This window comes from Ichthyophthirius multifiliis (genome assembly GCF_000220395.1).
Source record: "Ichthyophthirius multifiliis unplaced genomic scaffold scaff_1120509250291, whole genome shotgun sequence".
NCBI lineage: Eukaryota > Ciliophora > Oligohymenophorea > Hymenostomatida > Ichthyophthirius > Ichthyophthirius multifiliis.
Genome location: NW_004086892.1, coordinates 10,884 through 27,055, shown reverse-complemented (window position 1 = coordinate 27,055; position 16,172 = coordinate 10,884). Strand labels below are relative to the sequence as shown.

Genomic DNA, 16,172 nt, shown 5'->3' with positions numbered 1-16,172 from the left:
ATGGTCGAGTATAAAAAGTAATTTATTACGAAATGGAATTAGCGGAATATGGAGAACTTTTTAATTTTTTAAAATATACTCCTAAATTCGAAGAATCTCTAGCCCTATATTTTTTCAAGCAAATGGTTCAATGTATTCCAATTTTATATTTTATTTTATTTTTTTAAACAAAACAACAACAACAACAAAAAAAAGGTATTGATAATTTACATAAATCCGGAGTAGCACATCAAGACATCAAACCAGAAAATATTTTAATTGACAAAAATTTCTAACCAAAACTTTGCGATTTTGGTTTTTCTATATAGTTTAATAATACATAAGAGTAATTTTTTCATGCTTAACCTATAGGATCTCCTGAATATAATCCTCCGGAAATAAACAAATATACAAATTGTGAATATAATCCTTAGTAAATGGATGTATTTCAATTAGGATGTGTATTGTTTATGATGGTTATGAATAGTTAGCCATTTGAAAGTGCAAATATTACTGATAGGTATTATTCTCGATTTTGTTTAGAAAATAAAAATTATTTCTGGAAAATTTTTGCTTCTAATAATAAGCCTACTAGTGAATTTAAAGGTTATATATATAATTTATTAAATAAAATAAATTTATGTTTCTATTATATAAAAAAAATAGATTTAATACATTAAATGTTAGAATAAGATCCTTAGAAAAGAATTAATATATAAGATATTTAATAACATCCTTGGTATAATGGTATATTTTAATTAGAAAAAATTTTTAATATATATGTATATATATATATATATAAATATACATACATATATATATATATATATATTTATTATTATTTTTTATATATTAGGAAATTGTTTAAATGACTAAGAGGTTTAGTCCTAAATGTCATAAAGAATAGAATTAGTTTGTGAAAATATAAATATTTAATATGATAAAAAGTAAGAAATGAAAAATTAAGGAGTTAAAGAGTAAAAAAAATTAGAAGATTATAATTATTTAGAAGAATTTAAAAATAAATATTAAAAATAAGTTGAAAATATAAATATTTTAATAAGTCAAAAAAAAAATTAAATATAGAAAAAAAAATGTGCTTCACCTTAATAATAAAAATAAGAAGAAATAGAAGATAAGAAAAAATTAATCAAACAATAAAATAATAAAAATGAAAAAAATATTAAATTATTAACAAATTAATAGAATAATAATGTTTTGGATGAAGAATATAAAAATATAAGTTAATGAATGTTTATTTATTTAAAAAAAAAAATAAAAATAAAAAAAATAATTAAAAAGAATATATATATATATATATATAAGTAACTAAATAAATATATTTAATTTAATTTGTTTTGTAAAGAAATTAATACTATTATAATCAAAAAAAATATTAAGTAAAAATAATATAATTAATTTTTCATTTATATAAAAAAATATTAATATTATTATTATTTTTATTATTTTTATTATTATTATTATTATTAATAATTTCATTTTATTTATTTTTATCCTTTTATAAAATTTTTTTTTTATAAATTTCTAATTTTTTTTTTTTTATATTTTTACTCTTTTATTAAATTCTTTTATTCCATTATTTTTATTTTTACATTATATTTTTTTATATATAATATACTTATTTATTTTTATATATTTTTTTTATTGTATAAAATTTATATATTTCTATACATTTATTAATATATATTTAAGCCATTAATTTTATATTTAACTATTTATATTTACTTTTCAATAAAATTTTTGATATAACATTAAAATTTATTAATTATATTAATATTTAACTTTTTAAAATTATCTTTGTTTAATAAATAGTTCTATTTTTAGTTTTAATATTTTTTTATTTTTCAAATAATCTTTTTATTTAATTTACAAGAATAAATTTAGAAAAAAAAATATTTAAATAATAAATATACGTAATTTTTGTTTATTAATGATTTAATCTAATAATAAATTATATTTTTTATAAATTAGTAATATTTATAATTCAATATTAATAAAAAAATGAATTTACTATAAAATTAAGAATTTAATTTAATAAATTATATCTTCAAAAAATAAATAAATACTAACACATTATATATGATTTTTAATATTAAATTGAATTCTATATAAAAATAATTATAAAATTATATTAAAACTTATTAAAAATTAATATAAAATTAAATATATTAATAACTAAATCATTTTAAAGTTAATAATATAAATAAAATTACAATAAAAAAAAATCTTTTATAGAGTTAAAATATATTTCAATTAAAAAAAAATTTAATTTAAAGAAATATAAAATAAATATATTTTATTTATAAAAAATATATATTATTATATATAAAAAAATAAATATTATTTTATATTATATTATATATATATATATATATATTTATTATTTTAATTTCTTTATTTTTTTTTGTAATAAAAATTAAATTTTAATTATTATTTAAAATTAAAATAAAATTTAGCAAATTTTATTATTAAAATATTAATTTATTAAAAATTAGCATAATTTATATAAAAATAAATTAAATTATACTTTTTAAATAAATTATTTACAAACAAACATTTATTTAAAAAAATAATTACAAACAATTATAAAAAAATAAGCATTTGAATAATTTAAAAATTTATTATAAATATAAATGCATTTAATAATATAAATTAACTAAATGAAATTTGTAAAAATGAAGTATAAAATACTATATATATATTATAATTAAAAATCAAATAATTATAACATATTATTTAAATAAATAGATTATTAAAACAAATAACAAGTGTTAATAATTATTAAAACCCATTAAATACTGAAATATGGTAAGGTTAAGAAAATAAAATCGAATATATATTTAAAATAGTTTACAATACCTAAAAAACTAATAACAATTAAAATTATTTATTTAAGGAATATGAATTAGTAACAAAAAAATTACCTGATCATCCTAATATAATAAAAATGTATAATTATTTTACATAAATACCACATCCTGTAAATAAATAATATTCCATAAATATTATTTAAATGAAAAAATATAATTTTGACAGCTTAGTATATTTAAAAAAATCAAAAAATCGAATTTCAATAAACATTCTACTTTCTATTTTTTTATAATTATTATAAGCTTTAAAATATATTCATAATTCTAATGTTTCACATAATGATATTAAATTAGATAATATATTTATTGAATAATAAAATAACTAAATAAATGCAGTTTTAGCAGATTTCGGAAATTCTTCTATTTATGAAAGCAATATTAATAATATAGAAGCTTGTAGAAATATTTTTATTAATAAAAACTTAGTCTATTAACCACCAGAAATTCATTATTTTGTTTAAGGAATTTTAGAAAACTAAATCGATTTATAAAAAGCAGATATATATTGCCTTGGAATGTCGTTTTTCGTATTATCTTTTGGATATTTTCCAAAAAAATATATAAAACCATAAATTAAAGATCCAATATATAGATTTATAATAAAAAATGATAACGAAAGTATTTATAAAATTTGCTAATTTCACAGAAAAAAATTAGAAGATGAATTTTAAGAAAAATCTAATGCTTTAAAATTTGTAAAAATTATATTAGGAATGATGAATTAAATTCCAGAAAATAGATTATCTATAGATTAAATTATAAATGGATTTTAAGAATTAAAATATTCTTAATGAAATTAAATAAAAATATTAATAAAAATATAAATAAATATAAATGTATATTTAAATAATATTCTAAAGATTATATTATATTAAATAATACTTTATAATAAAATAAAAAAATAAAACAACAAAATATAATACATTATATAATAATTAAAATATAAAAAAATTTTAGTAAATATAAATTTTAAATTATATTATTTATTAATATAATATATATTATAAATATATATAATATTAATTTTATAATATTTAATAAATATTAAATTATATTTTAATATTTTATATTTATTAATTTTTATATTATTATGTTTTTAAAATTTTATTTTATTTTATTATATTTTAATTTTTTTTTTTTATATGAATATATAAAAAAACTATTAATTATTATATTTTAATAATATATATAAAATACTTTTAATAATTATAATTTTTTTCTTTATATTCATTTATAATAAAACTAATATAAATTTTAAATTAATTATTATTTTAAACTAAAATAAATTTAAAATTTTATTTTTTACGTAATTAATCAATTAATAAATTATTTAGTAAATGTTATAAGTTATTTATTATTATTATCATAATAAAATATTTTTTAATAATATGTAATTATATTAATTTTTTATATTTTATTTTTAAAATATTACTTTTTTCAATAATTAAAGATTTATTATTCTTTGTTTTAACATCTTATATTTTTTTATTTATACTTTTTTCGAACTTTATTTATTTAAATTTTATATTTTTTAAATAAATAAATATTTATTGAATATAGATATATCACCTTTTATATTATCTAAAAAAAAGAATAATATATAATAATAAAAATTAAAAATATTTACCAAATTCTTTTCCATTTAGATAACTTTTTTCTTTCCAATAGAATAACCTTATGTTTTCTTTTTGATAATTTATTTTATTTTTAGTTGTATATTTTTTTTCTTTACCTAAGATAAACATATATTATTTAAAATTTATTTATTTTAAACTTTTCTTATATATAATAGCTTATATACTTTACCTTTAATTTTATATATGTATAAATATATGTTTTTGTTACAATAATTATTACCTGGAATTTTAATATTTTAAGTATATATATAAGAAATAATTATCTTAATTAAAGCAACATATTTTTTGAGTTCTTATTTTATTATTAAATACTTTTAATTTTTAGAATAGTAATAATATTATATATTAGAATTATATTTATTTAGGCCAATATTATTTATATAAAACTAATATATTAATTCTGAAATTTTATTCATATCAAATAATTATTACCATAAGTTTTTTTATATTTAATAAAAAAAAATATCTTCATGACATGAAACATTAACAACAAAAGTACTATTTAATTTTATCCTTAAAAAAATTATTTGCTCCAGTATTGGCAATCAAAAGCTCTTTTTTTTAAAAATAAATAAATAAAAATGTATGTAATTTTCAATTAAAAAATAATACCTATAAGTTTAATTTTTTTTTTTACTAGATTAAGATAGTCTTTAATTTTTTATAAATATATAATATATATTTATTTTTACTTATAAAAAAGAGCTTTTTGACTTTTGTTTATAATTTAAAATACTATATCTTCCTATATTCTAGTGGTTCCATATACCATTGGTTTTAAGATTTGATTTTATAAAAAATCCATTACTTGTTTTACTTCCCCATCTTAAAAAACAATAATTTAAAAATAAATCTCTAAGAATATTATTATATACATAAATTATCAAAAAAAGTAGTATGTATTTATTAATATTAATTTTAACCCTTTTTTAAATTATCTTATAGAAAAAATACTTTGGTAAAATTTTTAATATTATATATAATGATTGTAAATATATTAATATAACATTTTATTTTATATTTAGCTTATATTTTTACTCCTTTTTTAAATATATACATATAAAATTAATTTCTTTTATTTTTATTATACCATGTCTCTATAATATAATTTCCTATTTCTAGAATTTATCTTTAATATATTAGAGTACTCAGTAATCTGGTTCCAATACTTTTATTTTTTAAATAAATATTTTAATTAACAAATAATATTCGGTGATTATATTTTATAAATAGAATAAAAATTATTGTATATAAGGAACTGGTATATCATAATTTACATTTATATACTATAGTATTTAATTTTTTAAATATTATATAAATTATAAAAATCTAAGAAAATTATATTTTGCATTTTTTAGATTTTAAAAAAATCTTAAAGTAATAATTTTATATTAAAAAAAATAAAAATAAAAAAAACTCAGAAATATAAATTAATTTATATATAAAAATTAAACTTATTTTTAAGTAAAAAAATTAAAAAAAAAACAAAATATAAAATATACATTTATAATTTTTTGTTTAGTATTTTTATAAAATAAAATTAAATAAGTTCAAATAATATTACATTAACAAAGTTTCTATCTTTCTACTTTTTAATTAATTTCTTATTTATTCTTTTTTTAATTATTCGTAAATATTCCATCAGTTGGTTATTCCATCTATTCAGAATCTGAAATATATCCTTCTTTAACTCTATTTTATTCATAACTTTCATTATGAGGTTATTTTTAATAATTTACAAAAGTTTTCTTTTGTATGTATTTAAAATAAAAATAAAAAAATAAAAAGAATATACAGTTGCTTTAGTTGATTTTTCTTATTTTAATAATTTATTATTATATACTTATTTCTTTTTTAAAATACAGTTTCTATCTTTTAAATCATTTAATAATTATGACAATTTCCCTTCATTTTATTTACATATAAAATATTTTTTATCTAATTATTTTTTCAAGCTTTTTTATAAAGCAAATAAATTATGTATTTCAGTATTTTTAGTTTCTATTTCTTTTTTAATATTTTCGTTTTTATTTAAATACTCATTAAATAATTATTCCATCTTTTATAATTCAATATCTAAATCATTATTTATGTCTGTATTCAATCCATTTTAAAGCTTCATTTATTCACTTTCAGCGTCACATATTTCTTTTTATATTAATGTTAATTACAATTGTTTTCTTGATTCTTTCTTTTTTATATATTTATTTAATATTTTATTATATACTAGATATATATATATATATATATTTTAATACATTTTTTTAAAAAACTCTTAAAAAACATAAATCACAAACTCTTTTATCATTAATCTTTTTACGAGAACATGGAACACATATTTATTCACCACATTGTTTACTAATATAAAAATTAATATGATATTTAAGAAAAAAAATTAATATAAATAGTATAAATATATAACATATTAAATTTTTTCTTTTATATAATATAAATTATAATCAGAAATATTTTTTTTATACCAATTTTTTTTCGAAACATCATACTTTTAAAAATTAATATTACATATATTACATTTTATTTTCTTTTTATATTCACTTTTATTAATTTTAATAAAATTTTCGACTTAAAGAGTTTCTTTATTTTTTTTTAAAAAATAAAATAAAATTAAATTTTAAAATGAAAATAAATTTTTTAATTTTTTTGAAATTTACTTTTTGTTTATAAAGGCTGTTATTCTTCTTCATCTGATAAAACAGTACAACCTTTTTATATTTTTAAATATTCAGCAATTTTTATAAATATATTTTTATTTTAAATTACTTTGCATTAATTTATAAATTGAAACACATGAACCTATTTTAATTTAATTTTTCTTAATATTTTTAAAACTAATTATTATTTTAATATAACCTAAATGAGATTCCGGTTAAGATTAACTAAAAGAATTATTTAATCCAAACATTTATAAATATTAAATATTAATTAGTATATATATATATATATATGATTTTATTATTTTTTAATTTTATTTTTATTTTTATTTTTAATTTTAATTTTAATTTTTTTTTTTTTTTTTTTTTTTTTTTTTTATTAAACAAACATACATAAATTTTTATAAAAGAGAATATTTTAAAATTAAATTGACTTAGTTTTGATATAACCATAAAATTAAGAATAAAACTATTTCAAAACAAAGAAGGAAAAATGAGAAGCCTAAAATTGTTTTGCTCAAATTAAAATAAAATATTAAATAATTAAATAGGTTTTTTTTTATTATGAAAAAAAATTATTTAATAATAATTATATTTATAAAATAATATCAAATAAAATATAAATCATATATTATTTATTTAATTAATAAAATATATATATAAAAACAAAAAATATATATATAAAGAAATACTTGTAATTTTAAATATATTTTATTTGTTTAGTAAATAAAAAAAAAATTAAATTTAATAAATTATTACTTTCTTTTTACTAGATTCATTAAATAATAGAAGATATTCATTATGCAACAATCAACAAAATAATAAAGTCAACAAAAATTATAAGATTAAAATTAAGATAATAAAGTTAAATAAATTTTAATAAAATCATAATATTAAAAATAAAAAATAAAATAATAGGAACAAAACGATAACATATATTCGCAATTAACTTTTGAAAAGATTATTGGAAATGGAACATTCGGAGTTGTGTATTTAGCAAAAGTTAATTAAACAGGAGAAAAAGTTGCTGTAAAAAAAGTCTTTTAGGATAAAAGGTATAAAAATCGTGAATTTGAAATTATTTAAACATTAAATCATTAAAATTTGATTAAACTAAAATATGCTTATTATACATAAGGCAATAAAGTAAAAAAAATATAAAAATCAATTAAAAACCTAAAAAAAAATTATTTTCGAAAAAAATAAAAAAATATGTAAATTCAAAATAAATAAAATTAAAAGAAAAAGAAAAAAAAAAAAAAAAAAATATAAATAAAATAAAAAATAATTATTTTTTTTTAAAAAAAAAAAAAAAAAAAAAATATATTATTTTTAATAAATAAAAATATAAAAAAAATAAAGGAAGATGAAATATATTTAAATATAGTAATGGATTTTATACCCGAAACACTATCCAACGTAATAAGGCATTATAGAAAAACGAAATAACAATTTCCACCTTTATTATTGAAAGTATTTTCTTACCAAATGTTTCGAGGATTAGCATATTTAAAATCAATAAATATATGCCATAGAGACATAAAACCCCAGAATATATTAACCGATTCAATAAATTATTTATTAAAAATATGTGATTTCGGTTCTGCGAAAAGATTAGTTTCAGGTAGTTTATATTTTAAACAATAAAAATGTAAAAAATAAATAAAAAAAAATAGGTGAACCAAACATTTCTTATATCTGCTCAAGATATTACAGAGCACCTGAATTAATTTTTGGAGCAGAATAATATACCACATAAATAGATGTATGGTCAATAGGAGTAGTAATAGCGGAAATGATATTATGTTAACCTTTATTTCCTGGTGAAAATTCAGTCGACTAATTAGTAGAAATTATCAAAATTTTAGGTACACCTACAAAAGAATAAGTATTAAAAATGAATTCTTAACATACTTAATAATTCAATTTTCCTTAAATAAAGTCTGTTTAATGGTCTAAAGTAAAAAAACTATATATTTTAAAAAAATAAATAAAAGGTGTTTGTCAAATAAAAACCTGATGCTTTACTTGTTGATTTAATTTCTAAACTACTTGTATATATTCCTACTGAAAGGTATACTCCTTTAGAAACTTTACTTCATCCATACTTTGATGAATTAAGAAGTGAAAACTTTTATTTAAATAATCCTAATATGCCTGATTTATTGAATTTTAAATAAGGTATTATTTTTTTATTTAAAATAAAATAAAATATATATTTATAATTAATATAGAGGAAATTAGTACTTAGCCTTAGTTAGAAAAAAAATTAATTCCAGATTGGTATAACTATAAATAAAGTGAATAACTGAATAAAGATTTTATTTAAAAAGTTTAAATGAAAAAAAAATGAAAAAATAAAAGATATTAAGAAATAAAAAAATTGTTTATTTTTTATAATAAATTTTGATTTTTATTTTTTTTTAAAAAAGAAAATATTAAAAAAATAAAAAAATCAAATTTATTAATTTAATATTAATATAATAATAAAGAAAATATATATATATTATTTTATTTTAAATATTTGTATATATAATTTATATTAAAATAAAATAAAAGTAAAAAAATATGTTTGATATTAAAAAAAATAATAATGATAAAGATTTTTTTAAAAAATAATAATATAATATCTATTATTATAATTATTTACTGAATTATATTAATAATTATTATTATTATTTTATTATATTTTATAGTTCTATTTATTATAAGTAAAAGCATTTAATTTTTTATATTTTAATTAAATAAAAAAAAATATATATATCTAATTATTAAAGAAATAAAATTTTTAATCAATAATAATAATTAATATTTAATTGATTTATATTTAAATATAATGTTATAATATTTTAACAAATTTATTATATTTTTAATTAAAAATTTTATTTTTAATAAATATTTTTATTTAGTAAATAAAAAATATATATCTATTTAATAAAATTAAATATTTTTATTTTATAATTAATTATATAATCTATAAATTAATTTATTTTTATTTTTTTATTTTTTATTAATATTTTTTTTAAATCAATATATAATTATATTTTATATTTTTTTCTGATAGCTTTATTTTATATTGAAATTTTAACATTTTTTTTAAAAAAATAAAATATAAAATAATAGATTTCTATAGTTTAAAAAACATGTATAAAACTTTAAAATTTAGTTATTCAAATTTAAAATTTTATTTATGTATATTATATTTTTTAATTTCAAAATAAATAAAAAATATTCTATAGTAAATAATTTTTATATAATAATTATATCTTTTATAATTTTATAAAATATATATAATTTATATAAATGTTATATAAATTTAATTTTTATTTTTATTTCTTTTTTTTTAAATACAATAAGTCAAAATTTATTATAAAATCTATCTAAAATTTTAAGATTATGAAATAAATAAAATTCATCTATTAAAAATATTAAATATAATTTTTTTAAAAAATAAAAAATTAAATAATTGCATTTAATAAATTATTTTTTAAATATTTTATATAATAAATTTTTAATTATTTTATTATTAATTTGTACTTTTTATAAAAGCATATATATATATTATATTATAAAAATTTAAAATTATTTTTAATTACATAATTTTTTGTTTCATACAATTTAATTATTATTAATATTTTCTTTTATTAACTCTTATAATTAAAAGTATTATTTTATTTTTTATATATTAATATAATATGGTTGATATTTATTATTATCTTTTTTAAATAAACAATATAAACATTAACATTTATTAAAATGAAAGATATTTATAATCAAAAATTTTATTTTAAATTAATTAATATTATGATAACATTTTAATTTTAAATTATAAAATAAAAACGAGTTTGAAGCGAAAATAATTATTATGATATATTTTCGATATAATTATATTTAATTAAAATAGAAACTTTAAAAAAAAGAAATAAAAGCATAATATATTATTCATATAATAATAGATGATATAAATTAATTAATTATAATATATATTCAAATATTTTTTATATTATATTTTTTATTTTAATTTTAATTTATATTTTTTTTTATGCGAAATAGTGTATTAATTAAAATAAAGTTTTATTTTTTATAATTTAATTAATTTAATAACTTTATTTCTAATTGTTAAATCTTACATATAATTTCAAAATTTAATAATTATCTTGTAAATTAATATAAATATATAGTTTATCAATAGAGAAAATACAAAAATTACTACATTTCAACAATCTATAACAATATTCTTAAAAATATTAGTAATTTGTATTTTTTTATTTTTTTTAGACATTTTAAACTATACTAAAATTTAGAAAAATTAAATATTATTAATAATCTGATAATTAATATAATTTTTTTCTATATATATACATATTATTATTAAAAAAAAAATATAATTATTTTTAATATAAATTATAAATAAATGATTAATTAGATAGAGTTTATTTAAGATCCATTTACTTAATTATGATATCTAAAATTATATCTTTATTTAACAAAAAATATTGTTATAACAAAATTTATTTATTTTAAATTAAGCATTTTTTAATTTATTATATTTTTAGAAAAAATATAAAATATACTTTTTTTCTATTAATAATAAAAAAATTTAATAAACAAAAAAATTCTTTTTAAAATAAAAATAATTATCATATAATGAAATAAGAAATTGTAATAAGAAGAATTCACGATAAAAATTATCTCCCAAAAAAATATAAGTTAAATAATAAAATAAGTTTTTAAGAATATATAAAATAAACATATAATGAAGATCATTTTAAAGATTATCTAAATTTCTTTTCTATTAAAAACGTTTAAGTTTATAAAAAATAATGCTTATATACACAAATAGAAAATCAAACAGATACTAAAATTTATGGTTACTTAAATTTATAAAATATTAGTCTAAACTTAGATAATTCTTAATTAGATAAATTATAAAAAGCGACTTTTTAATATATAAATTAATATCCTTTATAATAGATATTAAATAAAGAAAATTAATAAATACCATTTTCTAATTTTGTTGAAAAACTTTACGAAAATAAAAAAATATATAAAATGAATTCTAAAATGTATTAAAAACAAATTTTACTTAAATAAAAGAATAATTATAAATAAAAATATAAGAAAAGTTCTATTTGTATTTAAGAGGATAGTATAAAATGTTAAAATACTTTGAATAAGATTATAATAAATGCTTTTTAGATGATAATAGTAGAGAATAAGAATAAATAAAAATAGAAGGAAATTATATAAAGAAAATAATTTTAGAGTAATAATAAATTTCTTTAAATAAAAAACCTTAATTTTATAATTTACCTAAATATTTGATGCATTTTATACTAGAATTGCTCTCTGAAAGTCATTTAAAACTTTTGGGATTTGATATCGCCTTTTCCAATTTAATAAATAATATAGCTCAAAGAATTAAAGATAAAGGCAAAAAAAATAATCTTAGTTAAACACATTATTATAATCATAATCATTATAATTGTTTATTTCTTAACTTAAATGAAGAAAATTTATAAAAATATTTATGCGAAAATTAAAAAGAAATCACAGAATATGTTTTCTAAATAGATAATATAGTGTCTTAAGATAATATTTTTAAAATTAATATAATAAAATTCTTTATAAGTTAAATTATCATCGTTTAATTAAAATTTATTAATGCTGATATCAATAAAAACACATAGCTTATTAATTAAAGAAAGTATTAAAATTCAGAAATTATTTTAAAATTAAAATACATGAAATTAGTGATAAAAGGAATATATAAATTAACAAAAGGAATATACATACAAAGATTTTGATATAAAAAATATATTTATATATATATCAAAATAATATTTAATAAAATAATGTATTAAAAATATATTTTATATTAATAAAAAAGACTTTTAAAATTAAAATAAAAGTACATAAATATTTTTGTATATAAAACATTTTATAATATAAATTTTTAATTTAAAATGTAAAAATTTTCGAAATAAATTAAAATTAAAATTTCTATAAAAATATTTACAAAGATACTGTATTCTTTGTTTTAATATTTTTTTAATTTAGAAAAAAAAAAAAAAAAAATTTTGACGATTTTAAATTAAATTAAATTTAAATAAATTTTATAAAATTCAATATATTTAATTTAGTTTATATATTTAAATAAAACCATAAAGTTTAATTAAATATAAAACAAACTATATTTATTTAAATTATTTAAGCATACTTTAAAAATATTAAAAAAGCATAAAAATTATATTTAAATTTTAAAAGTATAATCTTAGTTTTAATAATAATTAAAATTGAAAAAAAACATTAAAGTGAATTTTAATATATCAAAACCAAATTTAATATAATATTAAAAAGTTAATAAAAACAAAAATAATTTATTTGAAAAAAAAGTTATAGAAAATTTTTTTAAATATATACTATATTTTTAAAATAAATAAATTTATAATAAATATGATTAATTAATATAATAATTTTCTTTTTTTTATTGTAAATACAATAAATATAAATACTTCCGTAATATAAATTTTTATTTATACAAATGAATTTAAAAATTATATAGCAAAAATTATTTTCTTGTCAATATTTATTTATATATATTACATTTTTCTATTCTATTTTTTAGAAATATAAATTATTAAAATATATATATGCCTGATAATCAAAAAATCAAAAAATTATAACCCGATTTCAATATTTGAAAATTAGTATTGATAAATAACAAGAAATGACAAAATAAATAATTATGATATGAAAAATAAAAAAAATCTAATAAATACTAAACAATTAAATTATCGATATACCTATTTTGAAAATTACTTTTTATACGAAAATGATTATTGGTATAAAAATAAAAAGTATTATAATTTATTTTGAAATGGTAATTCTTAAAAAATACTAAAAAGGTATTAATAATAAATAAAAAGTTAAATAAAATAACATTTGAAAGTCTTAATAGCAAAGTTAATTATTTATAAAGAAAAACAAATTAAAAAAAAAAAAAAAAAGATTAATGATGGTTTTATATATTTTTTTTTAATTTCTTTATTATAAGATTTATATATATTATATTTAATAATAAAATGTAAATGTTTATATATAAATATTAAAAATAAAATATATATTTATTTTTTTATATACATATTTATATTTATTATAATTGTTTGTATAATATTATTTTATTTCTTTTAAATAATTATATTAAAAATAAAATTTTCTTTATTTTATTTTTTTTCCGAGAATCTTTATTAATTATAAAATAAAATATTTTCTTATATATATTTTCAATTTAAATAAATCTATTTAATTAATTGATCTATTATACAAAAAAATGTAGTTTATATTATAAATATAATATTACATTAATAATAAAAAATATAATTGATTTTTTACCTAATTTATATGTTTTACATATATATTTTATTAATTCTTTTCTTTTATATAAATAATTTTCTTAATTCAATTTATTTTAATGTTTTTCGGTTAATAACTGCTTATAGTATTTATATTCAAAATCAATTAATTTTATAATATTATCAAAAACTTATGTTCCTTACTCTAATTATAAATTTTTATTAAGTTAATCATCAAAATCAACTTTTTATAAAAAATAAAAAATAAAATAATTATTTCTTAAAAAATATTAATACTATTTTAAAATTTTATATTATTCTAACTTTTTAATATATTATTTAAATTTTTATCGTCTAAAGTATTAATTATGACAGAATTAATATCTTATGTCCTTAAATTATTATATTTTTTATTATTAAAACAAATAAAAAATTACTTATTTTTATTATTATCAAAATTGTTAATTGAACAATTATCTTCATTATTTACTTAATTTTTTTATTTTTTAATAAAAATAGATAAAATTTAAAATAGTTAATAAAAAATATAAATCAGTTTTTTTTTTTTTTAACAAAAAGATAAATATACTTTAGTCTTTATTTTTTTTTAACTTAACTCCTTTATTTAATTTTTAAGTAATATATTTTCCTAAATTAAAGCATCATCAGCAGCAAATTAAGACATTTAATAGGCGAACCTTATAGTTTCTAGTTCCATTGATATTTTCGCAATTATTTGATTTAAATTTTCTATTTATTTACCTGCAGTCTAAAGTCTTTTATTAAGTTAATAAGTGTTTCTTTATTTTATTTATTCCATTTTTAAAAATGAATCAATATTATTTGACTTAGAATTCGAAGAATGTATTGATTTAGATTTAAAACCTAATTATATTTATTATTTGCAATATCTACAATATACAACATTTTATTATTAATTTTCTATTTAACTTTCCGAATCAACACATTATGAAATATTGTTTTTTAAAGTTTTTTATTTGTACAATTAAGGTTTCATTTTTAATTTTTACCTATTATTACTAATTTTATTTATTAATAAAGTAACTAAAAAAATTGAAATTGAAATTTTTAAAAAAAAATATTTTATTAAATAAGATTGAAAAAAACAATATATTTAATATTTAAAAAAAAAAAGAATTTTTTTAGAATTAAAATAAAAATACATATTAAATTATATTATTAAGGCACAAAAATATATTAATAAATCATAAAATTTTATAAGATTAAATTTATTTAGAATTATAATTATAAATTATAAAAAAGAATATATTTAAAAATTTTGAATATATTTGATTATATTAAATAAATGGAATAATAATTGTGTAAATAGATATATATAAATATATATAAAAGATAATTTTTTTATATATATATATATATATAAATTAATATATGTATAATTTCATATATAATAATTATTTAAATTTAAATAATATTATTATAAAATTTTAAAATATAAAAATAATTTATTAATTAAAATATTTTTTCTTTTTTATATTTTTAAATAATTTAATATTAATAAAAACTTATTAAAAATTTATAATATAAATATATATATATTTATATATTTATATAATTTATATATTTATATATTTATATATTTAAATAAATAAAAAA

General features: G+C 12.2%; 2 protein-coding genes across 2 annotated transcripts, besides 39 other annotated features; both read left to right on the top strand. All coding sequences in view use genetic code 6, as the record gives it.

Annotated features, from left to right (window-relative positions):
• IMG5_063210 (hypothetical protein) lies at positions 1-453 on the top strand (the record flags this gene model as incomplete). The annotated part of the gene is made up of 2 exons (XM_004036973.1): positions 1-132; positions 196-453. The coding sequence occupies 2 exons, from the start codon at positions 1-3 to the stop codon at positions 451-453; spliced, it is 390 nt and encodes a 129-aa protein (XP_004037021.1).
• A 300-nt stretch (positions 454-753) lies between these two features.
• Positions 754-811: a microsatellite.
• A 432-nt stretch (positions 812-1,243) lies between these two features.
• Positions 1,244-1,280: a microsatellite.
• A 139-nt stretch (positions 1,281-1,419) lies between these two features.
• Positions 1,420-1,469: a microsatellite.
• A 110-nt stretch (positions 1,470-1,579) lies between these two features.
• Positions 1,580-1,646: a microsatellite.
• A 454-nt stretch (positions 1,647-2,100) lies between these two features.
• Positions 2,101-2,159: a microsatellite.
• Positions 2,107-2,168: a microsatellite.
• A 110-nt stretch (positions 2,169-2,278) lies between these two features.
• Positions 2,279-2,332: a microsatellite.
• Positions 2,279-2,351: a microsatellite.
• Positions 2,283-2,351: a microsatellite.
• Positions 2,283-2,377: a microsatellite.
• Positions 2,378-3,663: 1,286 nt separating this feature from the next.
• Positions 3,664-3,699: a microsatellite.
• A 131-nt stretch (positions 3,700-3,830) lies between these two features.
• Positions 3,831-3,892: a microsatellite.
• Positions 3,855-3,890: a microsatellite.
• Positions 3,893-3,919: 27 nt separating the features above from the next.
• Positions 3,920-4,014: a microsatellite.
• Positions 3,972-4,012: a microsatellite.
• Positions 3,972-4,014: a microsatellite.
• Positions 3,993-4,074: a microsatellite.
• Positions 4,007-4,086: a microsatellite.
• A 27-nt stretch (positions 4,087-4,113) lies between these two features.
• Positions 4,114-4,165: a microsatellite.
• Positions 4,166-4,335: 170 nt separating this feature from the next.
• Positions 4,336-4,407: a microsatellite.
• A 2,715-nt stretch (positions 4,408-7,122) lies between these two features.
• Positions 7,123-7,159: a microsatellite.
• A 316-nt stretch (positions 7,160-7,475) lies between these two features.
• Positions 7,476-7,560: a microsatellite.
• Positions 7,484-7,562: a microsatellite.
• Positions 7,486-7,531: a microsatellite.
• Positions 7,528-7,557: a microsatellite.
• A 370-nt stretch (positions 7,563-7,932) lies between the features above and the next one.
• IMG5_063200 (hypothetical protein) lies at positions 7,933-9,520 on the top strand. Its single transcript, XM_004036972.1, has 5 exons — positions 7,933-8,043; positions 8,098-8,325; positions 8,542-8,803; positions 8,856-9,360; positions 9,414-9,520. Exons 1-4 carry the CDS (start codon positions 7,981-7,983, stop codon positions 9,197-9,199), a joined length of 897 nt encoding a protein of 298 aa, XP_004037020.1. The 5' UTR covers positions 7,933-7,980; the 3' UTR covers positions 9,200-9,360; positions 9,414-9,520.
• Positions 8,448-8,538: a microsatellite.
• A 151-nt stretch (positions 9,521-9,671) lies between the features above and the next one.
• Positions 9,672-9,729: a microsatellite.
• Positions 9,730-10,038: 309 nt separating this feature from the next.
• Positions 10,039-10,086: a microsatellite.
• Positions 10,044-10,086: a microsatellite.
• Positions 10,072-10,140: a microsatellite.
• Positions 10,141-10,449: 309 nt separating this feature from the next.
• Positions 10,450-10,498: a microsatellite.
• A 151-nt stretch (positions 10,499-10,649) lies between these two features.
• Positions 10,650-10,703: a microsatellite.
• Positions 10,704-11,170: 467 nt separating this feature from the next.
• Positions 11,171-11,218: a microsatellite.
• Positions 11,171-11,223: a microsatellite.
• Positions 11,224-11,763: 540 nt separating this feature from the next.
• Positions 11,764-11,797: a microsatellite.
• A 3,047-nt stretch (positions 11,798-14,844) lies between these two features.
• Positions 14,845-14,884: a microsatellite.
• Positions 14,885-15,963: 1,079 nt separating this feature from the next.
• Positions 15,964-16,012: a microsatellite.
• Positions 16,013-16,090: 78 nt separating this feature from the next.
• Positions 16,091-16,159: a microsatellite.
• Positions 16,094-16,164: a microsatellite.
• Between the last annotated feature and the right edge of the window lie 8 nt (positions 16,165-16,172).